Consider the following 25,951-nt stretch of genomic DNA (forward strand, 5'->3'; position numbering starts at 1 on the left):
TTCTCTTGCTCAAGAATTTTCAGTGGTTTCTTATTGACTCCAATAAAATCAACTACTTTTGTGTGGTGTTTAAAGCCCTTTATAATTAGACTCCACTTGTCTTTGCATATTTATTTTACATTAGCTCCCCCTCCTCATGCCTTTTATGTTTCAGCTAGACTGATCTAATTGCTGTTCTCCATCCACAATATTCCATCTCCCATCATGATGTCCTTGTGGGGGCTGTCTCTCGTGCCTGGAACATTCTCTGTCCTCACTGCAGTCACCTCTTGAAATAATCCCCAGATCCCTCCAATTTCAAACGCCACTTTCTTTCTGAGGCCTTTTTGATTTCCCAGTTGGTTCTGGTTTTCCCTACCAACTCAAAATTATTTTGCCTACATTTTATATTGAGTTAGTAGTGTACATGTTGTCTCCTCCTCCCTACCCCAATCCCCAGTAGAACTTAAGCTTCTTGATGGCAAGAAATATTTTGACTTTGAGTTGTATATCAACACCAAGCACAATGGCAGTGAGATCAAAGCTGTTTAATAAAAGCTTGTTGGAAAAAAAAACAAATTTGAAAAAAAAAAGCTTGTTGAGTTAAATTGAGTCACTACATGGAGTGAAATAAAGTTAATCAAATGTGATAGTACTTGCAAATGTGCTTAGCACAGAGCCTTGCATAAAGTAGGCACTTAATATATGCTTATTCCTTCCCTATTAAATTTGCTACAATCATTAATTAGAATAAGATCCCTGGGTAATATGAAAACTCTGTTAGGCAAAAAAAAAAATTGCTAGTTTCAGGTATATCTTGTTTCATGGAACCTTCCCCTAACATGTCCGTTTACTGCCTCAGGTGTTAGAGTTTTCTCTCTCTCCTCAAATCATCTTATACTTATTTTCTTATTGCATGCCTGATATGTCTCCCAGTAGAATACAATCAACTTGAGGTCAGGGGCTATTTTTTTTTTTTGGTTATTTCTCCCTCGCACCTAGCATAATGTTTTGTGCGTGCAGTAGGTACTTGATAAATGTTTTCATTGACAGCTATTCATGGTGGACATGGACCGATTATTATAGGTACTTAACTGGAAATATCTGTAATTTGCTTTCATTTTTCCATCTCTCTGTGGAGATATTATTGTAGTGAAGGACCCCCAGGTTGAACAACAAAAAGGGATCAGAAACACAGGTCTGGAAACAGAGAACTCTAGAATCTTAGAGGTGGAAGGTACCTTAGGAGTTATCTACTGTAGGTACTAGGTGAAGCAGGGACTCTCTCTACAACATCCTGAAAAGTGTGTGCCCAGCATCTGACTAAACATCTGGATTGCTGTGGCACACTGTCCTTTTCCAGGAAACCTCTTGCATTGCTTGACATCTCTAGTGGTTAGCAAGTTCTCTATGTTTCATTTGAATCTCCCACTTTGAAACCCACTGACACTAAATTCCCTCACTCTGGAACCATGCAGAGAATAATCTAATCCCTCTTTTATATGTCAATCCTTCAAAGAGGAGAAGATATTGTCTTCCCTTCCTCAGGCTTATCAGGCACATTTCTTGTTGACTTATGAATAATTGCAAATTGTCAGCCTGCATGAAGTAAAGGTATGCAAAATCTTTCATTGTGAAACCTTCCTGGCAGGAAGAATCTCAAGCCAAATACTGAGTTAGTAATTTCCTCCATCTGCTCTTTTTTTTTCTTCCTGTTTTGCCCAGGGCTCCTATGTCTCCATCTCTTCCCTTTCATTCTGTTGCTTCCTCTTTTTTGTCCCTGATCTTCTGGTTACCCCATCTTCACACATCCCACAGTGGAGCTTGCCAGAAGGCTCTCCCTCCATTACAAATAGAAAGAGCTGCTTCCAGCTGGGATCCTTCTGTATTTTTTTTAAAGAAATCAATGCTCTGAACATCTGGAATGGCAGACAGGCATGGCACCATGGGGACCAAAAACAACAAAAAAAAATCTCTCCAAAAGTGTGTGATAGCATCTGCTCCAAATTAAAAAGAAAAGTATGGACCTTCTTTCATGGACAGGGAAGGAGTGAATGGGTTACATTGCCTAGTGTCCCTGAGCACCTTACTCTACAGACAGGAACTAGAAGCAAATCCAGGTGATATAGTTCAGGTAGGCAATACCAGGCTCAATTTAATACCTTACCTTTAGCATTGTTTGCTCCCCTGATTAGTATATACGGTGTGTGGGAGCTCAGTAGCAACAAGAAACATGACTCAGACTAACATTAAAATCTGCAACATACCCCCTCAAAAGCCCTCAAAGCATTGAGACTGAATGATGACACGGGAGGGAGATCCCCAGACCAAAGTTTGCAGATGCCAACATTCTGCAAATCCCAGCATCCTTCAGATATATTACTTGGACTCTTCTCTCTCTGCCAGCATTCTCCAAACGCTATTCATACCAAGTGCTGTACTTTTTACCCTTTTGGCCTAAACCCACTTCCTAGTCTGGGCATTCATCAAACTACTTACAACAACAACAACAGCATCCTTACTTCTTGGCACCCAAAAATTCTGCTGCAAAGATATGAGTAATCAAATCCTCCCACATTTAACTGATCCCATAACAGGAGCAGCAGTGGTGAGAATTCACCATGACTCTGGAGACAGTAGCTTCCAAGAACTAAAAGTGTCCTAGCCTCCTGTATATGCCAAGGTCAATGAAATCAGAGTCAGTATTTCTGCTAGGATAGTGTAGTTATTGCCCAGGCTATCAGCCATGCCTCAAATTCACTGCCTTCTCATCTTTAGCATTTTGAATCCCTAATTCCCTTCAAATCACAGTACAATCATTCCACAAACATATATTAAGTAGTTGCTATGTGCCAGACCCTATGCTAAGCACTGGGAATACAAAGAAAGGCAAAGGCATGGTTCCTGTCTTCAGAGAGCATACATTCTAATGGGGAAAACAACAAATGAATATATTAATATATACAAATCTGAAGTGAATAAATACATATATACAGTGTAGTTAAATACAAGGTAGTTTGAGAATGAGGACACTAGCTGTTAGGGATTTGAGTCTCTAGTTTCTATCCATTTGTCTCTCTGACTATAGAGCTAACATCAGTTCCAAGCTATAGCAAAGGTGAACTAAAAATAAAAGGCCAATGTAATCTTGGGATTATTGAGAGAGAATTATCACTGACCTATTTTTCTCTTCTTATATTTCGCTTGACCCTAGGGTCTTTAGCTGGACCTGAGTCTTAAAGCCAGGGAGACCAAAAGGCAGAAAAGAGGAGACAAGGTTCATTTAATATATGTGTCCTTTTTGATTCCTCCTCATCGCCAATTCATACCCCAACTACCCAAACACCTAGTTTTTATTCTTTCATATATGCAAAGGTTATATCCCATGTTAGAATTAGTACTTTGAGGATAGGTAGTATTTCATTTTTTTCTCTTTCACTAGCACCTTGGAGAGTGCCTGGCACATATTAGTTGGTTAATAAATGTTTGTTGATTGATTTTCTCATTATTTCAAAGGTCCTGCTTTAATTATTCTGGGCATTTCCTCCATTGATATATGACAAAGCCTTTCATGCCTCAGTAGATAGATGATCACTGCCAGAGTTTCTTTTGAGAGAGCTTTAGATGGTTGCAGGGAATCCATTGAAGTAGTAGAGATTGAGGCTGAAAGGCCCATACCTGTTCAGGTGTGAAGAATAATAAGGTGGCTAATGGTGAATGGGCCATGTATCTCAACCCATTTCTATGATGATTCCACCCATCTATGGTGACCATGTGCATTTACTACCTTTACCCTGCGCTGATATATGTATGTGGATATAGCTCAAGACTGCCATTGATGTTCACTATCTTTCCTGGAAATCCACTGTGAAAAATGGATTTATCAAAGTGAATTTTCTTATACTGAACCCTGATCTTATACATCAGAACAATAGTCCCTGTACTGCCTTCTGTATTTTCATGGGAATAACTCTAATCTATCTTCCACAAAATAGAACTTGAGAATATAATTACCATTTCCTCTAAATGTTCTCTTAACAGACACTTATTAGTATGTGTGTTAGGTTATGAAAATACCAAGAAGTAATTACACTCTGGATGCTCTTAATTCAGCAAACATTTATTAAGTACCAAGTATATTCCAGGTATTATGTCAGGCACCAGTATTATTAAAAAAAAAAACAGCCCCTGCCCCCAGGAAGCTTATATTTGACTGAGAGTATGAAGGAGAGAGAGCAACTATACACATACTAATATATAAAAAGTAAATGCAAAAAAATATAAATTAATTTCAAAAACACTAACAACTATGAGTTAGTGATTCTAAAAGTCTAGAAGAGAAAAGGAACAAACATTTTTGAAGCACTTACTATGTGCCAGGCACTCTGCTAAGCACTTCACAAATATTAACTCATTTGATCCTCACAACAAGCTTGGAAGGAGGTAGGTGCCACTATTTTCCTCAGTTTAGAGTTGAGGAAACTGAGGCAGATGAATTGACTAGTCCAATGTCAACTAGCTAGTAAGTGTCTGAAGTCAAATTTGAACTCAGGTCTTTCTGACTCCAATCCCAGCTCTCTATCCACCACTCCACATACCTGCCTCTAAAAAAGGATGAAATTATCAGCCATAGGACTAAGTTACCTTCCCTCCCCCCGCCAACAAATTCTCATATGATGTGATTTTGAGTTCTCTTAAAATCAAATCCTTCTTCTCCTCTAAATGCATTCTATTTTCTCAATGCCATGCTAAAAAGTTGGTGCCCTGAACGAGACATAATCCTCCAAATGAAATCTGTCCAAAATTTTCATGAATGCAACAGAAGATTTCCATTCCACACTGGTGATCCCTGCTGAACCCAGGCTTCCTGGGCCTTACTGCATTGGCACTGTTGAACTTCAAATTTAAATGCAAGCCTTAATATTCATCCCTGTTGAATTTCAGTGCATCAGTTTAGGTAGCTTGTTCAAGTCTTGCTTTATTTCTGAATCTTGATCTTTATCACCTAATGGGTTAACTTTCCTTCCCAACCTCAGTGGTATCCACAAACTTAATCCAAGTCATTAATAATTATAATGACAAAAAAATTAAAGAAAACAAGACCAGGCTTGGAGCTGATTGTAATGTTTCTGGCTCTTATGCCAAGCTTACCAAGGCTATGTGTGTGTGTATGTGAGATATACATATATGTATGTATGTATAGCTATACTTACATTCACAATATATATAATTTATCACATAGATTGATATATGTATACATACAGATTGATTTATATACCATATAGTATTTGTATAAGTATAAATATTTTATATATCAATATGCTATACGTACATATGTATTTAATATATAAGAGTAGCTAGGTGGTGCAGTAGATAGAGCACTGAGTCTGGGGTCAGGAAGACTTGCATTCAGATGTGGCCTCACACATTTCCTAGCTATGTGACCCTGGGCAAGTCACTTGACTTTGTTGACAGTATCTTTGCCAAGAAAACCCCAAAGGGGTCATGAAGAATCAGACACGACTGAAATGACTGAACAACAATAACAATTTCATATATGTGTAAATATATATATAATATATGTATATGTGTGTGCATGTGTTTATACATATATAATACACGTGTATATCTGTGTATATACCCTTTTGTATAAGAGAGACTTGGAGATACTTATATTTGCAAAGACACATCCCATATAGTTGTCTTACAAACTGCAACATGTAGATATAGGTAGATAACATGCCTCTAATTATACAACCTTTTTCTACATTTTAGTGATCTGTCTTGCTCTCTCTGTGCCCTCATCAGACCATATAGGAAATATATAGTCTGGTCAGTTGTGGCCACCAGTTTTTAGAAAGAGTATAGACAAGTTGGGGGTATGACCAGAAAAGGATAACCAGGAATGGGAAAAGACTAGAGAACAAGGAATTAGAATGGTTTACGTTTAGCCTAAAAAAAACTTTAATGGATGACTCTCTTCATATATTTGACAGGTAATCATTTGGAGGAAGGATTATACTTATGTTTGATCCTAGAGGGGGCAGCAATGGGTGAAAGCTGCTAAGACACCCATTTAAGCTCAATGCAAGGAAAGCTGACCAGCACTGGAGCTGTTCAAAATGGAATGGGCTACTTTTAGAAGGAGTAGGCCCATTTTCATTAAAAATCCTCAAAAGCTGCAGGACAACTTGTTAAGATTATGCATGTATTTTGTGGGGAAGGGCACATTATTGAGTCAGGAAAGGGTTGGTTTCCCCGGCCTCTGAAAATCCTTCCCAACTTTGAGAATCTGGGATTCTGCAGAGGCCTCTGCATCTGAAGGTATCTCTTTAGAACCCTAGTGTGTAAGTGCTGGAAAAAACAGACACTATACATCATGCATTCCAACCCCTCATTTGAAGTGAGGAACCTGAAGGCTGAAGGGGAGAAGTGATTTGACCAAAAGTACTCATCTTATACTATAAATTCTAAAACCAGAAGAAACTAGGTTTCTTTACTCCATGTCAAATATTCTTTCTACTATACATTTCACTATATATGTGAGTGAGAGATAAAGATAGACAGAAACACAGAGAGAGAGAGAGAGAGAGAGAGAGAAGGAAAAGAGAGGGAGGGAAGGATTGAGGGCGGGAGGATGTGTGGGAAAGGAAAGGAGGGGACATAGGCATTGCTTCCCACTGTCAGGAACAAGAGACTCTCCTCTCTTGAATCTCTCTTACCTGTCACTTTGACCTTTGTTATGGACTATATCAGTGGTGTCATACTCAAATAGGAAGCGGACCACTCATCCATACTTAAGGATATCAGCTGGCTACATGATGACTTAATTTTAAAACACAGTAGTAAGTATGTTTTATTGTATTGCTATTTTTATTAAAGATTTCTCAATCACATTTTAATCTGGTTCTGTTGCGGGCAGCAAGACTTTGACATCTCTGGACAAGATCATCCTCTAACATCTATTTTTGTATGTTATTGTGCATTATTTGTACATCCTTCCTGTCCCCTGGTTCATAAATTCCATGAGTTGAAGAGCCCACAAGAAGGGAGAAGAAAGTAAAGTAAAGGGAAAACAAACAAATAAGTAGATTATGGAAGCAATGGATGCTAAATTGGGAAGGGACCCCAGAGATCACCTAGCCCCACCCATGCATTCTGCAAAGGAGGACGCTAAATTTTCTACCCCCTTCCTCAAACTTCTTGCGAGATGACAAACTCCTTAAGGGGAGGGATTGTGGGATTTTTTTTTTTAATCTTTGCAGACCCAGCACAGGGTAACCCATGGAGTTGTCTCTTAATAAATGTTTGTTGAACAAACGTAGGTTTTGTTTTGTCAGGGCAGAGTTGCAGCTCTGCAGTATGATGGGGATAAGGATAAGGATGAGGATGAGGATGATAGGTAGCATTTTCATAGCACTTTCAGAATTTCCAGAGTTGGTACTGGGCTTCTATCTTGGGAGTACAGTCACTTTCCTAATTATGTATATGCTTCCCCTTCCTTTCTTTGTGTGTTAGAGACTTGGGCACTTATAACTGAGAGAATACGTCCCATAGAGATTGTCTTGAAAATCACAAGGCCTAGATTTAGGGACAGAACAACTGGCACACTCTGTACTATAGAAAGTGTGCTTTATACTCTGGGTTGAAAAATACATGTTCTCCTGATTTCCTCCAGGTTACCACTCCCATAGGGGTAATGTATAACTTTCTATAAATAGCCTCAATATGACCTACAATTTAACCTTAATTTTTCCACTTCATTTTAACTTTACTGCAGCCAGGGTCAGGCCCCTTGAATTTCTGAAAAATGTAGCCTACCTGCTTCCATACTTGGTCTTTGATTAGTATTATTCTTTAGACTCTATACATCTTCCATCCCCTTTTAGAAGAGGCTTCCGTTCAAGTGTTACTTTTGCTACTGGTTGTATGTATCCAGCTCCTAAAATCACCTTATTTTATTTTGCGTGTATTTTTTGGAACAGAGGTAGTAAGATGTAGTGCATAGAGAACCAGCCTTGGAATCAGGAAGATCTGAGTTCAAGTCCAGTTTTTGACATGTCGGCTATGTGACCTTGAGTAAATCATTTAATGTCTCAATGCCTTAGGCAACTCTCTAGAACTTGTCATCCAGAGTTCCTCTTCTCATCTTGTCCAAATACATATACACACATATATATGCACATGTGCATATATACATATACAAACCCAGATATCTAAATCAAATGATATAAATAAATGTAGGGATGACATTATAGATCTAGCCCAGAGAGATAGATAATATGTATAAATATCTGTAGACAAAAAAATGTATGTATAAACCTTTTTGGAGGCAGTGGTCATTTTTTTGGCCTTTATACCTTCATTGCACCATCTCACGAATAGTTGATGCTTAATAAATGCTTATCGTTTGACTGGTTATATAAGCATTTATAGAACACTATGCTGGCACTCTGAATGATACAAAATAAGTATTTCTTCTCCCTTCCCATACGGAGTTTACAGTCTTAGTGTGGAGATGGAACCTGTGCTTGGGAAAAGCTTCGTAGAAAAGGCATATAACTTTAGAGTATGTCATTCTAAATCAAAGTGTGATAGCAGTTCAAAGGAAAATGGTGCCTGATGTGGACTGGAGTCATCAGGGGAGGTTTTTTTAGAGGTGGTGGAACTTCTGCTGAGACTGGAAGGATTTAGAAAAAAGTAGAGAAGAAAGGGCATTCAATGTGGAGGTAAGAGCATATACAAAGGCATAAAAGTGAGAATAAGTGTAGAAAGCAGAAAGCAGCCTGACTGCCCAACTAGAGCAGAGGAGGCATTCAAAGAGAGTAAAATCCAAGATGGATTGGCATATTGGAGCCAGACTAAATAACATCAGCAGTCATTTATTAAGGAAGGAAAGAAATGTGCTAGGTGCCAAGGGGAATAGATACAACATTTAGATAGGACATAGTACTGACTCTCATTGAATTTATGGTCTAGGAGGCTTTGAAAGTCAGAAAGAAGACTTTGGCTTTGGTTTGTAGAAAATAAGGAGCCATGGTGAGTTTTTGAGCAGGAGAGTCATGTGATAAGAGACATGTTTCTGGAAAATAAATCTTTTAGAAGCCTCTTGTCAATCTCCCTGAAAAGACTCTGTTACTCTCTGATGAAGTTTGTCCCCTTTAACCAGGAATTCTGCTGTTCACTTCTCTGTCTTCTCTGGCTGACTTCTCTTATTCTCTGCCCCCTGAGAGCCATAAAAGTCTCTCTTGGCTGAAATACAGTATGTCACATCTCTTGTTTATCTACAATTAACTATCCGCTGTAGATCATTAGCACAGTTTGCTAATTTCCAAGTTGGAAATACTTTCAGGGACATAAAGTAAGTGCTAATTTCCCACACCTTTGACTGAAATATGAACTTGGTCTTTGGCTGAAGTATGAACTTTCACTGTGACGTATACATTAAGGGGCAGAAGATCAGAAGTTTGAGGCTAGAAGGAAAGTTGGAGATCACAATGTAATCCAACTACCACATTTGTACAGTGGAGCAAACTGAAGACTAAGGAGATTAAGACTGGCTGATATATCACATAGAGGCAAAATGCATAATAGGAAGAGATTTCATCGAGATCCTTTAGTTTATCACCCTTATTTTATAGATCAGGAAAGTGAGACCAGAGGAGGTTAAATAACTAACCCCAAGTCACACTTCTTACTGCAAATCCAGGTATTCATTCAAATTCATAGGCTACTGCCCTGTTCCCTTTGGCTTTTGTTAATATGTACAGGAAAGATTTTAATTCCAAAGAGCCCAGTTAATGATCCGTCCCCAAAGTTATGTCCTTGCCAATCATTCTGCAATTTATATAACATTCCCAGTAAGTCAAAAGAATAGACAATTTTCTTTATCTAAATGAAATCTACAACTTGGGTAGGAGATTGGAGATCCACTGGGGTATGAGGGACTCCTCCCAAATGAAAATTTTGGAAACAAGAAAGTGAAGCTCTGTCTACTCAATATTCAGGAAGCTAGATTTGTCGATGCAAATGGAGATTACCATCTTGTACTTTTTAATGACTTTGCTTGTAGCCCTTCTATATCAACTTTGCTCAGATTCTACATTATCTTTTCATGGGAGATATGAGAGTTTGCATGAAGAAACGCATAACATGCTGAGCATTCTTTTAGATCATATTAGATTGATTTTTTAATATCCTACAGAGCCAGAAGCAGCATGGCCCAGTGACTAAAGGGTCAGTCTTGGAGTCAGAAAGACTTGGGTTATATGCTGCTTGTGACATACACTTGTTCTCAGAGCAAGTCGTTTAACATATCAGTGACCCTAGGCAACCTGCTAAGACTGTTAAGTTATAGACAATATCAACAAAGAAATGTGAGAAGGCACCTCCCTCACCTGCTTTGCAAAAGCAAGGAACTAGGGGTGTGAAATATTGCATATTATATCAGACTTTTTTGCTATATTGGTTAGTTTTGCTGAACTATTTCCCCCTCTTTTGTACTTTTGGTTAAAAAGGTTGGCTCTCTGGCAGGAGATGCAGATACACTGAGAAATGTAGGTGACATAAAAACAAAATATATCAGTGAAATTTATTTTTAAAATTATTATACCAGATATGGTGGCACATACTTATAGTCTCTGATACAGGGGAGTCCAAGGCTGGTAGATTGTTTAAGAAATCCTGAGTCCCTGGAATAGGACTAAAGCTATCAGGTGTCTGTACCAGGTCTGGCACCAATATGGTGAGCCACCATCATGGGTGGGTGGGAGGAGGAGGGAGAGAAGGCAATCTAAGAAGGAACTAACTAGCCCTGAGCACGTCAGAGTTTCAGTGCTGATCAGCAGTGGGGTCAGGCCATGAGTGAAGTTCAGGACAGTGAGAAGTTCCAGTCGCCAGAAAGAAAAAAAAAGTTACAGAAGAGTTCCAGATCCCTAACAGTGAAGGAAATTGCCACACCAGAAGTACTGCCAAACTGATGAAATCACAGTCTAAACTAACTATATGTAGACATATATGCACATATGAGTGGATATGCATATGTGTATATATACATATAGTTTATGTATATGTTATATGTAAATATACATAGAGAGAGAGAGAGAGAGAGAGAGAGAGAGAGGAGCTGTATACATATCAGAAACAAAAAGTGCACGTGCAAAGATGAGCTCTGTACCTTTGGCACATGCTAAAGCTCGAGCTGTTGAGGATTGAATTAGGTAAAGATGTCATCAAACAAAATGATCCATTAAGTTACTAGTGAAAACATTTCTTGTTAATACATATCCCTTAAAGGGCAACAGTGCCAGAATGAAAGACGAGTTTGATAAATGTTAGACATGGTTTAATTGTGCCAATTTCCTTGTCGTTTGCATTTTCTACTGCAAAACAGTTATTGTTACGGGGGAAAAAATGTCAGAAATGTTATCACTTATTCAAATTCCCAGAATGGCCCTTTTCCAGAACAGCACAAATCTCAGAGGATGTGATAGGACTGTGCAGAAGGGAGGGGAAATTCACAGGAGAGTATTATTTCTCCTTCTCATGGTATTTTATTTTAAATGTGGTAAGAAAGAAATGTGAGCAACCTAGCCTTTGTTTGGAGTAGAAGATTCAGTATTTTAAGTGTTTTCTTTTTCCCCCCTTTTTTAGGCCAGCCCTGCTCCTATTATTGTCAACACAGATACTTTGGATACTATTCCTTATGTGAGTATAATTTTTCTCTTGATTTCCTTTCAAAAATTACATAATAAACTAATCATTTGATTTTGTGTGTGTATGTGTGTGTCTGTATTCTGTTTTATCCAATAGTTTATCTCATAAGATGCTTCCTAAAATTAGTTCTGTCTTTGTCTTTTCATATTCGCTAAATCCATGGTTAGCTATGCAAATAATTCCCACTTTCACTGAATGTTTCTGAAACCGAAGGGAACTACACATGAAGGGAAAGAATAAGAAAATGCCTCCATGGAAAACACACCCATTGCTCCATTCACTGCAGCCAGATTTTCCCCTGAAGGTATCATATGATGGGATTTTAAGAGGCAGAAATGAGGATGGGCTGCCTTAGAGACCTGTATGACCACATCTGTGACTGTGGGGAGCAGAAAGATGTAGTGTTATGCATGGGAAACAGCTCGCAGGCCAGTTTAACTAGAACACAGAGCCTGTGGAAGGGGATAAAGGACTAAGAGACTGTGAAGGTAGATGGATCCATATTGTAAAGGGCTTTAAATGCCAGCCTGGGGTTTGTGTGCTTTCTCCTATAAACAACATGGAGCCATTGAAGATGTTTGAGTAGGGAAGTGACATAGTCTCATCTGTATTTTAGAAATGCCAGTTTGGCAGTGGTGTGGAGGATGGATTGGGTGAGAGAAACCAGAAGCAGGGACTCTGAAATTCCACTTTATGATCAAAATTTCTTGCCCTGCTAACTCTCCCACTGCCTCCTTCTGCTTGAAATTACTGACCCTCATAATGACATTTGTTCAATAATATCCTTTGATCATTCTCGGTTCTCCAGGAACATCATCCCTGTTCTAGCTTCATCTCTCAGTCCATATTCTTAACCCTATTGTCAGCCATTTCAGCAGGGGTCTGTTTTCTACCTAGAATCCTGTGCAACCTTGTTCTGACCTTCCATTATTTCTACTGTGTTACCCCCTAATACAGGGCAGCAAGGTGGCCCAGTAGATAGAGCACCGGGCCTGAAGTCAGGAAGAATCATTTTCCTGAGTTCAAATTTTACCTCATACACTTACTAGTTCTGAGACCCTAGGCAAGCCTAGTTTTCCTGTTTCCTCCTCTATAAAATGAGCTGGAGAAGGAAATGGCCAACAACTCCAGTATCTTTGCCAAAAACAAAAAACAAAACCCAAAGAGTATTATGGAGAGTCAGACACGACTGAAAAATGACTGAACAACAACTCCCTAATACCTCCCTAATGAGTATTCTTTACACAGATGCCTAAACATCTATAACATGTATAAATCCAACCTTGTCACTACCTTCCTTAAAACCTTCAGTGGCTATTCATTGTTTGTCTATAAAATGTGAACCAACTCCTTAGCTTGGAATATAAGGAACTCCATGATCTCTCTTCAGCCTGCATTTACAGGTTCATTTCACACTATTCTACTTCAAACACTCAATGAGTCTACCAAGCAGACTGCCAACTGAGACTTCTCCCCGCTTTCACCCACCTTCCTTGTATTCACACAGACAGGCCACCCTCTGTGCTGGGAAAACTGTCCTTCTACATGTTCCTCTGTTGAAATGCTTCAAGGATCAGTCCATTTACCTGCTTTCCATGAAGCTTTTCCTGATTTTCCCTAGATGAAAGTGATTTCTTCCACTGTAATTTGCTTACCTCACTCTGTTTTATCTTGATCTCCTCTTTGCCCCATCCCATGCTGTCTTGTACCACAGGAATTTTTTTACCTGTCATATATCAACTTTTTATTCCTTCATTAAATTGTAAGCACCTAGAGGACAGGGAGTAGGGCTCTGTCTTCACTTTATACAGCACCTAGCACATGGCCTTATGTATTATAATCAGTGTTTATGCAAGATTATTGAATGGTTCAGTAGATGGTTCAGTGGACGTAGTATTGTGTTCTATAAGATCCAAGGAAGAACAAAGCCCTTAGCTTACTTGGTGAAAAAACACTGATAATGAGAATTATTTCTAGTAAAAAATTCAACTGTAATCTTTATTTCAGTGGTAAGTTGTACCACTAAGTATACATTTATATTAATTCTACTACTGTAAAAACTATAGTAAGCCAAAAGATACACTATAACATCCCAAGTAGATTCATTCCTTATTCCCTCCCTCCTTCTTCTTTTTCCTATCTCTTCTTCATCTATCTCTCCCCTTCTTTCTCTCCTCCCCTCTTCTTCCATCTCTCCCCTTCTCTCTTCCTCTTCATCCCTCTTCTCCCTTTTTTCCCTCTTTTCCTCCTCCCTGTCCTCTCTTTTTCCCTCTTCCCCTCTTCTCTCTCTCTCTCTTTCTCTCTCTCTTTCTCCCCCCTCTTTCCCTCTCTCTCTCTCTCCCCCCCTCTTTTCCCCCTCCCTTCCTCATCTTTCTCCTATTACATTGTAAGGTCTTCTCTCTCTCCTATATCATTTCTCTCCCACATTCTCCCTCCCTATCCTTTCTTTTCTCTTAGAATCTCACACCTGTCTCTTTTCTTACATCCTTTTCTCTTTCCCTTTCTACTTAGGAAAGAAGATGCCCACATACACTAACATGGCCTTGGGTGATAGAAAACATGTTACAGAATCCCTGACACCTTTAGGTAAAGGGCAACCAATGTGTCCTAAATCATTCTTATCCCAATTCCCAGGCATACTTTAGCAAAGTTAACCAATCTTATTCTGATGATATAGGAATATAGAACAGAGAGATAATTCTTTGAACAGAAGCTTTACTTTTGAGCAGTATCAATTTAGGCCCCTAATCTCTCAGATGCCAAGCTCACACTTCAGAACAGAAAATGCTGACAGAATTAAGGGAAATCCTCCAGGCCTGCTAGCCTGAGACTTGAGCTAGTCAACTAGTCAGAAGAATTATTTTAAAAAAATTATGCGGTCTGTCCCTTCTTCCTGAAAGCTGGCACTTAGGTAAGACCAAATATTAAAAGGTCTTTTAAAGTTTTGTTTTCCCTTATATTTCCTTATATATCATAAAAATCTGGTATTTGTACTTGAATTGTTTGGTTTTATTAAAATTGGAAATATAAAGATTCTTCCTATGTTCCTTCAGAAATGCAGATTATAGTTTATGTGTTTCAGCTGTTTTGAGATTCATCTACATATGGTCAGCTCTGTACATTCAGGAATACGGTGCCGCACTGGATTCAAGGTCTTTGGTTTATGTTCATTAAGTGATGAATTGTGAGGTAGAGAATGTTGTCCTAGGGGCAGCTAGGTGGCGTAGTGGATAGAGCACTGGCCCTGAAGTCAGGAGGACCTGAGGTCAAATCCAGCCTCAGACCAAACACTTGACATTTACTAGCTGCGAGACCCTGGGCAAGTCACTTAACCCCAATTGCCCTTAAAAAAAAAAGAAAGAAAGAACGAAAGAAAAAAGAGAGAATATTGTCCTAGATTAGAACAAGAAAGACATAAATTCAAATCCTGACTCTGACACTTAGCCTTGAGATTAAGGGAAAATCATTCAACCTTTGGACCTTAGTTTTCTGATATGTAAAATGGGAATAATGATGATAATGATAACCGTAATACTTATAATACCTGCCTCATAAAGTTGTTTTGAAGCTCAGGTGGGATAATTCCTATAAATGCTTTTCAAAGGCTAAAAGAATTACATAAATATCAACTACTATTAGTATCTTTATCTTGTTCATGCTTTGCACCCTTTGCTTGCTCTGAAAATGTATATTAATAATATAATCTATTGTATATAGGATCTGAAGGTTTATAAAGTATTTTCCTTGCAATGATCTCATTAGATAGTTCTGGAAATATTATTATCACCATTTTATATATTCAAAAATTGAAGCCCTGAGAGATTGGAACCCTGGTCTTCTCATTCTCCTATGCCATGTTATTAAAAAGAGATATAAAGACCCATTTTATGCCTATCTTAACCACCTGAGACCTGATAAATATAAACTACATTCTGATAATTCTGGCAAGACCTACTATGTGTAAAGTTGGACATTGTTCTAGATGCTGTGTATACAAAAACAAAAATGTAATTGTACCTGCCCTCAAGGAGCTTATACTCTTCTGGGAGGAACAACATGAACATAAATAAATAAAAAGAATGTGCAAAGTAAAGATAAATTAATTCAGGCATTGGGGGAGAGTGTTTTAGGAACTGGGAAGAATCCGAGTAGGCCTCATCTAGGAGTTAGCATGTGATATGAGCTTTGAATAAAGCTAGGATATCTACAAGCCAAGGTGAGAAGGGAATGAATTCCAGACATTAGGGGAAGCCTGCTCAAAGATGTAGAGGCAGGAAGTTAATGGTTATATACATGAAACAGCAAGTATAAGTTTGTTTGAGATATAAAATATATGAAGGAGAATCATTCAGCTACCCAGACACTACTCTGCTTAGAGTCAGGACATACTGAGTTCAAATTCTGCCTTAAATATTTCCTAGTTGTGTGACCCTACATAAGTCACTGAGCTCTCTGGTTTCATTTTCTTCATTAATAAAATGGGGATCATAATAGTACCTATAGCATACAGTTGTTGTGATGCTCAAATGAGATAATATATGTAAAGTATTCTGTCAACTTTAAAGCACTATATAATGCTTGTTATAAATACCCAATAATAATAGATTGGGTTCAGATTGTGATGGATATTGAATGCCAAACAAAAGCAAAGAGGATAGGGCTAAGGACAGCCCTGAGGTGCACCCCTGCCTACAGGAAGTAGATCCAACAAAGAGACTAGAAGGAGCAATTGAATGGCAAGAGGTGAACCAGGAGAATGAAGTATAACAAACATCCACACAGAAAAGACTACTCAGGAAAGAGAGGATGGTCTGCAACGTCAAAGGCTGCAGAGAGGTCAACAAGAATGACAACTGAGAAGGGGCCATCCTATTCGGCATTTAAGAGAAAATGACCTTGCTACAGAGTGGAATACAGTAATCCTCTTTTCCGTGTTCTGTTTAATTTTATAGCAAGCCCATATTTCAGTGATCAAATTAAAAGCAAAGAATTTTTCATATTTTAAAAAATGTGATGCATTCTTATTGGGAACCTAACAATTTTGATATTCCTTCTAACTGAGAACTGGAATGTCACCTCTGCCAGTGACTCACTAAGTAACCTTGAGCTGATCTCTTTAAATTTCCCAGTCTCCTTGTTCCCCAAGTGTTCTATATCTTGTTTTTCCCTCTTCAAGTTCTAGTTAGCATAATTTTCAGGTCTATTTAATAGAAAAAAGATTTCGAGGTCCCCTAGGGATACTTTAGTCATGTTGCATAAGAACATTTCCTTCTTTTAAAGTATTGCCTGAATGACAAAATTAACTTATATTGAAAAAAATTTCAAATAAATCTCATTAAAAGTCAATATATTAACTCAACCTTTTGGAAAACTTTATTCTAGAATAACATAAGTATATAGTCTTTATAGTGAGAGCTCCTTGGTATACATGCTTAAGTTGATTAAAAAATGAAGGGAAATCTGAGATTCCAGAAGGACATTGTAAATGTTTCTGACAAAGAAATGAGAAATGGATAACCACTCCTAGTTTTTATAAAAGCAAAATTAATGGGAATCACAGGATTTATTTATTTTTTTCAAGGAGCATCTCAATTTAGGGAGGCAATAATAAAATCTACTCTTAATTAAAATCATAATCTTGATAGTTTGAAGTGACCTTGGATAGGCCTGTCCTATGCGAATGAAGGAATCCCCTGTGTAAGTCTTTAATATTTTAAAGAAGTAGAGTTAAAACACTTACCATTAGATTGATGAAATCAGAGTCACATGATATGGATTTAAACCCCACCTCTGCCATTTGCGACCTATTTGACTTTGGTCAAGTCACTTAACATCTTTTGGCCTCAGTTTCCTCATCTGTAAAATGAGCAGGTTGGGCTAGATAAACTCTAAGGTTTCTTCCACCTCTGAATCTGTGATTTTGTTATGCTATGACTGTGCTTCAGTGTATTATCCTTTTAGATTTCTTTATTCACCTTTCTATCCTTCCCTCTTCACCCCAATGTTGTACAATTTCATATACTGGGCATGAATATATTCAAGGTTTTAGAAAGCTCAAAGTAAAGCTATCTGATATATGCCTATCTGCTCTGCAGAGGTTAGCCCAGTAAAGGGGAAAAAAAAAATAAAATAATGCCTTAAAAACCTTCTACATGTGTTTAATACTGTATCCCTGATCAACAGACACATTTTTCCCTTGGATGACTTTCCTGAGCTTGATAGGTAGCAGCCTTTAAATAAATCCTGTCCCTTCTCCTCCAGGAAGATAAGATTAAGTATTATATTAAACAGAGATGCTGCAAAAGGTGTTTCTTTTGCTCTTTCTTCCGTGACGCTTCAAATTTTTGGTATTCTGACCATTTTTTCCCCCAGACGTAGGCAGGAGAGAAAAATATGCAGGAAAAAAAAATGGCTCCTAGAAATTTTGAACTAAAAGGAGCCTCAAGCAATTATTTAGTCTAGCTTTTTAATTTGACGGATAAGGAATCCAAGGTTGATGGAAGAAGGAGAGCTTTCCTGACATCACACAGCATCAGTGGCAGATTCGAGACTCTTGGAGTGTGAGTCTCTTAACATCATGTCTAACTAATTAATACCTTTTGAAGGATACTGTACTGAACATAAGCACCAAGATCTGTGCTTTCTTTGTCCCCTTGTGACTGCAAACCCTTGGGGCAGAGAAAAGCAATTAGAAATTTCATCAGGGCCATTTCCATGATGCTCATTCAGGGCCATGGATCCATTTGTAGGTACCCATCTATATCCCCAGCTCATAATTATTCAGTTTGTAATGATCATCATAATAATAGCTAGCATTTGTAGGATGTTTTAAAGCTTGCAGAACACTTAAGTTATCTCAATTTATCCTCAAAACAACTCTGTGAGATAGATGCTGTCTCTGTTTTACCGATGAGAAAACACAGAAAATTGAAGTGATTGTCCCATAGTCACAGGGCTTGTAAGGGACTGGATCAGGATTTGAACTGGTCTTCCTGGTTCCCAAGTCTAGAAATCTATCCACTGCACCACCTAACTGCCTCAATTGTTAGCTGATACCTAATACCTTTATTAAATTAATAAGGAGAGGGAGTTTCCAATGAGAATTAACATATAGCATAGCTATAATACTAAGGGACCTTATTGTTGTTTAGCCATTTTCAATCTTCTCTAACTCTTCATGACCCCATGTGGAGTTTTCTTGGCAAAGATACTGCAGTGGTTTGCCATTTCCTTTTCCATCTCATTTTACAGATAAGAAAACTGAGGCAAACAGAGTTAAGTGACTTGCATGGCACACAGTTAGTCAGTATCTGAGGTCAAATTTGAACCCAGGAAGATGATTCTTCCTGACTCCAGGCCCAGCACTCCAACCACTGTGCCAACCCCTGGGAAGCATGAAAAGAGAGGATGATGTAGAAAATTAAAGAGAACAAAAGGCCCATCTGAGTACAGGCTTGTCTCCACAAGTAGGGAGGATTCTGTCCCTGGTAACATACCCAATATTTTCCCACTTGCCATGGCTTTACTACTGCTATTCCGTAAGCCTGGAATGTGCTCTTCAACCACTTTCTCTCCTTCTCTTTCCCCCTTCCATGCCATCTCCCTTTCCCTCACCAGTCCCCAATCTCTGCTTTTTTGAAATACTACCTTGCTAGCTAGCTTGTCCCAAAAGAGATAAAAAACAAAAAGGAAAATGACCTATATGTACAAAAATATTTATAGTAGCTCTTTTCTTAGAGTAAGGAAGTAGAAATTGAGGAGATGCCTATCAATTGCAGAATGGCTAAACAAATTGTGGAATGTGATTATGATGGAATACTATTATACTATAAGAAATGATGGACAAGATGCTCTCAGAAAAACCTGGAAAGACTTGTATGGGCTGATGCAAAGTGAAATGTACTGTGTACAAAGTAACAGCAATATTGTAAGATGATCAGCTGTGAATGACTTAGCTATTCTCACAATACAATAATCCAAGACAGCTCTGAAGGATTTATGATGAAAAATTATATCCATACCCAGAGAAAGAACTGATGGTGCCTGAATACAGACTGAAGCATACTTTTTTAAATTTCTTTTTCTTGAGTATTTTTATCTATATATTCTTTCACAACATGACTATTATGAATACGTTTTGCATGACTACACATGTATAACCTATATCAAATTGCTTGCCTTTTCAATGGGGAGGGAGGAAAGGAGAGAATTTGGAACTCAAAGTTTTAAAAACAAATGTTAAAATTATTTTTACATGTAACAGGGGAAAATAAAATGCTAAATAAATAACAAGAAAAAGATCAAAAAAAAAAGAAAGAAATACCACCTAGCTTAGATGACACCTCCTCCAAGAAGCCTTCTCCTATGTCCCCATTCATAAATGATCTTTCCTTCCTCTGGCTTCATGTAGTACTTTGTACCCATCTTATACACCATTGCTATTGTGTCAAAAGTTATGGCACCCTTGTAGTCACTAGTCACATCAGAGGACCCTGCTACAGAAAGCTTGATTCAACCTGAATTAAAACAGAAGTTTAAGAAGGAATTAAGAGTGTCATAAAGGTGACAGACAGAGGTAATATGATGAAGCAATATTCATTAAATATGAAGTGTGTTTTGGATGGCATTAAGAAGAAAAGATGTCATTAAACAATGGTGGGTATGAAAGATAATATTGATAATGGCCCTGTAGTGGTGTGCCTCTGTCAAGGCAATTAGATATTGAAGCTGGTAAAGCATTAGTGCTAGACTCAGAAAGACCTATGTTCAAATCTAGCCTCAGGCTCGTGACAGGCACATGACCCTAGGCAAGTCGATTAGCCTCTGTATGCCTCAGTTTCTTCAGTTGTAAAATGGGGATAATAATAGGATTTACATCCCAAGGTTGTTCTGAGAATCAAATGAGATAATTTCTGTAAGGTATCTGGCACATAATAGATGCTTAATAAATGCCTTCTTCACCCTTCCTTTTAATTGATTTGGGGACCATGGATCTGAAAGTTGAGACTCATAAGGAGGAAGTAACAACAGTAAAAATGTGGGATAAGCAAGAATTTGATTGGGTTGTTGTTCAGTCGTTTCAGTAGCATCTGACTCTTCGTGACATATTCTTTCAAAATAACTCATAGCATATCAATCACCGTCAATTGCTTCTGTTTCCTTTCCAATCATCAGCAGTATAAGCACTGAGAAAAAGCCACCACTTAAAAGGTGAAGAATAACTTCATCATAAGGGGTGACTATTGCATGTCCTAACATTAAAAGTGATTCTCTTCTAGTTGTCTAGCTTTACAACCAGCTAAATGGTGAAATGGATAGAGTATGAGGCCTAAAGTCAGGAAGACTCAACATCTTCCTAGGTTCAAATCTAGCATCAGACACTTACTGACTGTGTGACCCTGGGCAAGTCACTTAACCCTGTTTGCCTCAGTTTCATCATCTGTAAAATGAGCTGGAGAAGGAAATGTCAAACCACTCCAGTATCTTTGAAAAGAAAAACTTAATTGCGGTCACAAAGAGTCAGACATGACTGAAACTACAGAACACTCAACAACACAATGCCTGAGGGAAAATAGAAAAATTACGAGCAGCCATGATATAGTGGAAGAGCACTGAATGCAAGGTCAGAGGATGTTGATCAAACCCCCTCTCTTTTTATTGCTATTTGTGTGACACTGCATAAGTCAGTCTTATTTGTCTCTTCATCTGTAAAATAACAGGGTCAAATGAGGTGATCTTTAAGGTTCCTTCCATTTCCAAATCTCTGCTCTTAATAATTCCAGTTTCTCAGCAGTCAAAAATCCCTACTCTTCAGATTATCTTTCATTTCTCTGCTACTGAACTAAGAAAAAGGTCTAGCATCCTTCGCTGAAATGTAATGTTCCTTTCTAATGCTATCCACAGTTGTCAGGGTGGGAATTGCCTTAGACCAGGGGTAGGGAACCTGCGGCCTGGAGGCCACATGTGGCCTTCTGGGTCCTTGGGTGCAGCCTTTTGACTGAGGCCAAGTTTCGCAGAACAAATCCTTTTATTAAGGGGATTTGTTTGGTGAAGTTTGGATTCACTACAGTAGCCCTTTGAGTGAATATTATGTGGCCAGAAGGCCACATGTGGCCTCCAGGCCGCAGGTTCCCCACCCCTGCCTTAGACCTTTAGCCAGGACAAAGACAGGAGATAGTACCAGGGACACTCTGGTGACTCCCTGTAGGTATACTTCTGAGTCATTCTTTCCTCTGCATCTTTTTGAAGCAAGGTTATGAGATAATAGTCATGTTCATCCTTCCCTATCTGCAGACTGTCTCCAAAATAAAGATTCAGGGTAAAAAACCTTTAGAAAGAACATCTTAATTAAATCTGGGAGCAGATTGAACTATGTTTAATGAAAGCTAAGGATGAGAGAGAAAAAGGTAGACATCTAATTGTACTTTAGACAAATTTCTTTCAAAGCTTCCCCCATCTGTGTCATCCTTAAACTTAACAGCTTCTAATTTTTAGTGTCACTACTGAAATGAAACCACACTTTTAATCAACATCTGTATCTCATATTACATTTGCTGCTTATACTTTAGATACCCCAACATAGTACTAATGTCATAGTGGAAATAGCATTGACCCAAAAGACAAAGGACCTTTCGTCATATTCTTGTTCTGTCACTTCCTAGCTGTATGTTCTTTAATAACTCACCTAACTCTCTGAACCTCTGTTTTCCTATCTATGGAATGGGACTACCAATCCTTGAACTATCTTTCCCTTACTTTTGTGTTTGTTTTTGTTTTTGTTTTTTTGGTGAGAAAAGCATTTTGTAAATTGTGAAGAAGTGTGCGTGTATAAATATGTGCTATATGAATCATGCCTATTAAATAATATTAAAACCTAGAAACAAGATGCCTACTTGTAGGTTCAGTTTTCTGAATAGCAAGACCTTGAAATGGAATCTGTGAACCTAAAAGTTAAAAGTTGAAATGACAAAATCTGCAAAAGCATGCACACATATACATCTGAAGTACTCATTGGCTCTTTTTAAGAATGCTGTTTTACTTTTCACTTAACACTTTGAAGAAATAATGAAGGATTATCCATGAGAAAAGATAAAACCATAATTTGGAGAAACAGAGATTTAAGTTATAAAATAAGGAAGAGTAAAAGATTGGTCAGGGAGGAAAGAATAAGAACAGGGAACTCAGGCTAATTTTTTTTAATGACTTCAAAATCTTTATATTCTGTCCTATGGTTTTAAAGTAGGTTGATCATGGGTTGATCTAAGAGCCCTACATCAAACTTGGGGGAACAAAAGGAGTAGTGAAAAAAAAAACCAAGCCTTTTTACAAAACCCCTGGTACTTTATGTAATGTTCAATTCATTTTATATACCTACCTTGACCTCATTACATTTTATTACATTTTTAATGCAATTAGCTATCTCGTGTTTACTTCTCCAAGATCCAGTTTTGGAATAGTACTCCAATGGATACTTTTCAAATCCTACTATACGGGGAAAGTGAGAAAAGTGCTGTTTGTTTTGAGGAGGCTAATAGTTCTGGGTCTGAAGTCAGGAAGACTCATCTTTCTGAGTTCAAATCTGACTTGGGAAAGTTACTTAACCTGGTTTGCCTCAGTTTCTTCATCTGTAAAATTAGCTGGAAGGGGAAATGGCAAACCACTCCAGTATCTTTGCAAAGAAAACCCCTAACCAAGAGTCAGACACAACTGAAAAGGACAACAAACAAAAAAAAACAAAACAAAACAATTTTAACCCTTCCCTTGATCCCCACAGAACAGCACATTACAACTACAGACTTTTCTTCCCTTTGCTTTGGTTAGTTTCTAGGTCCTATAGGCAGACCTAATCTCTTCTCTGAAGAGTCCCTTGTACAGAATTGTAAATGATACTCTACTCACGGAGGTAACCCCTTCCCACTGTCACTTTTTTACTGATGTATGCTGTATTAGAAAGTCTTCTGCTCATAGTCATTCCTTTCTTTTCTGTGTGATGCATGATGCAGTCTGTCAGCATTGGTATATTAGAGATGTCTCAAATATAGCATTTAAGAAAAAATCACCATGACTAAGTAACAAGGAATTTTTGTATTGGAGGTTGGGAATTGATTAGCCTGAAAATGCTTAAAGGAAGACAACCAGGGTGGTAAATAGCTTAGAGGTCATACCTCATGGAACATGTGATAGCTGTCTCAAAATATTTGAAGGACTGTCATTTGGAAGAAGGATTAGATTTCTTCTGTTTGGTTGCAAAAAGAAATACTAGGAGCAATGGATAGTAGTTTCCAAGAGGCAAATGTAGACTTGATTTAAGGAAAGCATTCATAAAAATTAAGACAATCCACAAAATGGAACAGAGAAGAAGTGGATTCCATAGCATTGGCCTGTCCAACGAAGCCTAACCCAAATGATTACCCACTGCATATGGAAAAGATGATTTTTTTTCAGATTTGAATTGGACTAGTTGATCTCTGAGGGTCCTTCCCATTCTGAGAATCTTAAGTCAAGTCAACAAGCAATTATTCAGCTCCTACTGTGTTCTAGGCACTGTGCTAACTGCTGGGGATACAAAGAAAAGCAAAAATAAAACAAAAACAAACCCCAAAAAAAGCAGTTTCTGCTGTCAGGCAACTTACAGAATAATGAGAGAGAAAACAAGCAAACCAGTAGAAACAAACAAGCTATATACAGGATAAATTTGAGATAATCTCAGGAAGAAAGTGACAAGAATAAGGAATTCTAAGAAAGGACTCTTGCAGAACGTGAGGTTTTTTTTGTTTGTTTGTTTGTTAGTTTGTCTTTTAGCTAGAACTGATGGAAGCCATAGAAGCCAAGAGACAGAGAAGAGGAGGGACAGAATTCCAGGCAGGGGAAATTCATGGAGTCAGCAACGGAGATTCTTGTGCAAGCAGCAGCAAGGAAGCGAGATCCTTTTTTTTTTTTTTCAATAAAAATCCGTTTTATCGGATCACAGATTATGGATCACAGATCACAGAGGAAAGTGAAGTTAGGAAAAGTTCCAGAAAAGTACAAAAGGGCCAGAATGTGAAGTACTCTCTCAAATCATGAAGAGTTTTGCATGAATCTGTGATTCTTTGAAATATAGCCTTTTAACCTGTAGGAATTTAAACATTTATAGAGGAAAATTATCTTTTGGAGGTTGGATTTATCACCGATGCTAGCATGTGAGTTTCTTAGCTTAATAGTTGGAGAAACTGAAACACAAGAACATTATGTGATATGCATACAGAGACAAGTTTGGGGGTGGCATGTTCTAATCACTGTCTTTACCAACTCAATTTACAGAATGTCAGAACTGAAAAGGATCATAGGATCAGAGATTTAGAGTAGGAAGAGATATTAAAGCCTGTCTAGTTCTTCCTTTTCACTTTACAGGAAATGGAGGTAGAAAAGATGTTAAAAAAAAAACTTTCCAGGGTTATCTAAGGAGTAAATGGAAAAGTCAGGATATGAACCCAGGTTCTCTGATTCCAAATCTATTTTGTTGTTGCTCAGTCAATTCAGTCACATCCAACTTTTCATAATCCCATTTTGGGGTTTTCCTGGCAAAGATACTGGAATAGTTTCCCATTTCCTTTTCCGGCTCATTTTTACCGATGTGATACTGAGGCAAACAGGGTTAAGTGACTTGCCCAGGGTCACACAGTTAGTAAATGTCTGAGGTCAAATTTGAACTCAGGAAGATGAGTCTTTCTGTCCCTAGGCCAGGAATTCACACATTGTGTCACCCAACTGCCCTTTAATTTTCTGTTTTTTTTTAAAATCATGTCTTAGTCTTCACCTGTTTTCCTCCCTCCACTCCTGGGTTGCTGCTTGGAAAGTTGCCCTGATTATTTGTAGCTTTAAATTGTTTGGCTTGAAATTTATAAGATACCCCAGGGGGACTTTTCATTAGGAACCTGTGATGGCACACTAGTGCCTTTTTGTTGTAGTTTTTAATTGTTTTGAAGAAAGTATAGTCTATGCCTAGAGAACAGCCTCTTAAGGTAAATGTAGCTTGATTATCCCACTTTCTACAGAAAGCACAGAATGATGTTTAGCCCAGAGGAGTTTTATGTTCAAACTCAGTTGCCTGAGACTCAAAGAATAATGATCTTTTGTGTTAGAAACTTGTATCTCAAGGAAAAAAATAGAATGCATGGAATAACCTATCAAGATAACCAAAATTAGATGCCAAAAGGAGCAAGTAGATAAAAGCCCATGATAATCTATATCTCCTTACATCCAAATTGAAGGTAAG

The 25,951-nt window shown here is 38.0% G+C and overlaps 1 protein-coding gene across 3 annotated transcripts in view; it reads left to right on the forward strand.

Moving 5' to 3' along the window:
* DLG2 (discs large MAGUK scaffold protein 2) overlaps positions 1–25,951 on the forward strand; it is a 1,559,742-nt gene that overhangs the window by 580,917 nt on the left and 952,874 nt on the right. For 2 of the 3 annotated variants that reach the window (XM_027848244.1, XM_027848243.1), the window contains one exon: positions 11,632–11,685. The exons of the other annotated variant lie outside the window; for it this stretch is intronic. In XM_027848244.1, the coding sequence (XP_027704045.1) occupies positions 11,632–11,685 (54 nt within the window). The remainder of the gene's footprint in view (positions 1–11,631; positions 11,686–25,951) is intronic. 3 annotated transcript variants of the gene reach the window in all.

Source organism: Vombatus ursinus, unplaced genomic scaffold (genome assembly GCF_900497805.2).
Source record: "Vombatus ursinus unplaced genomic scaffold, bare-nosed wombat genome assembly UNPS02005659.1, whole genome shotgun sequence".
NCBI lineage: Eukaryota > Metazoa > Chordata > Mammalia > Diprotodontia > Vombatidae > Vombatus > Vombatus ursinus.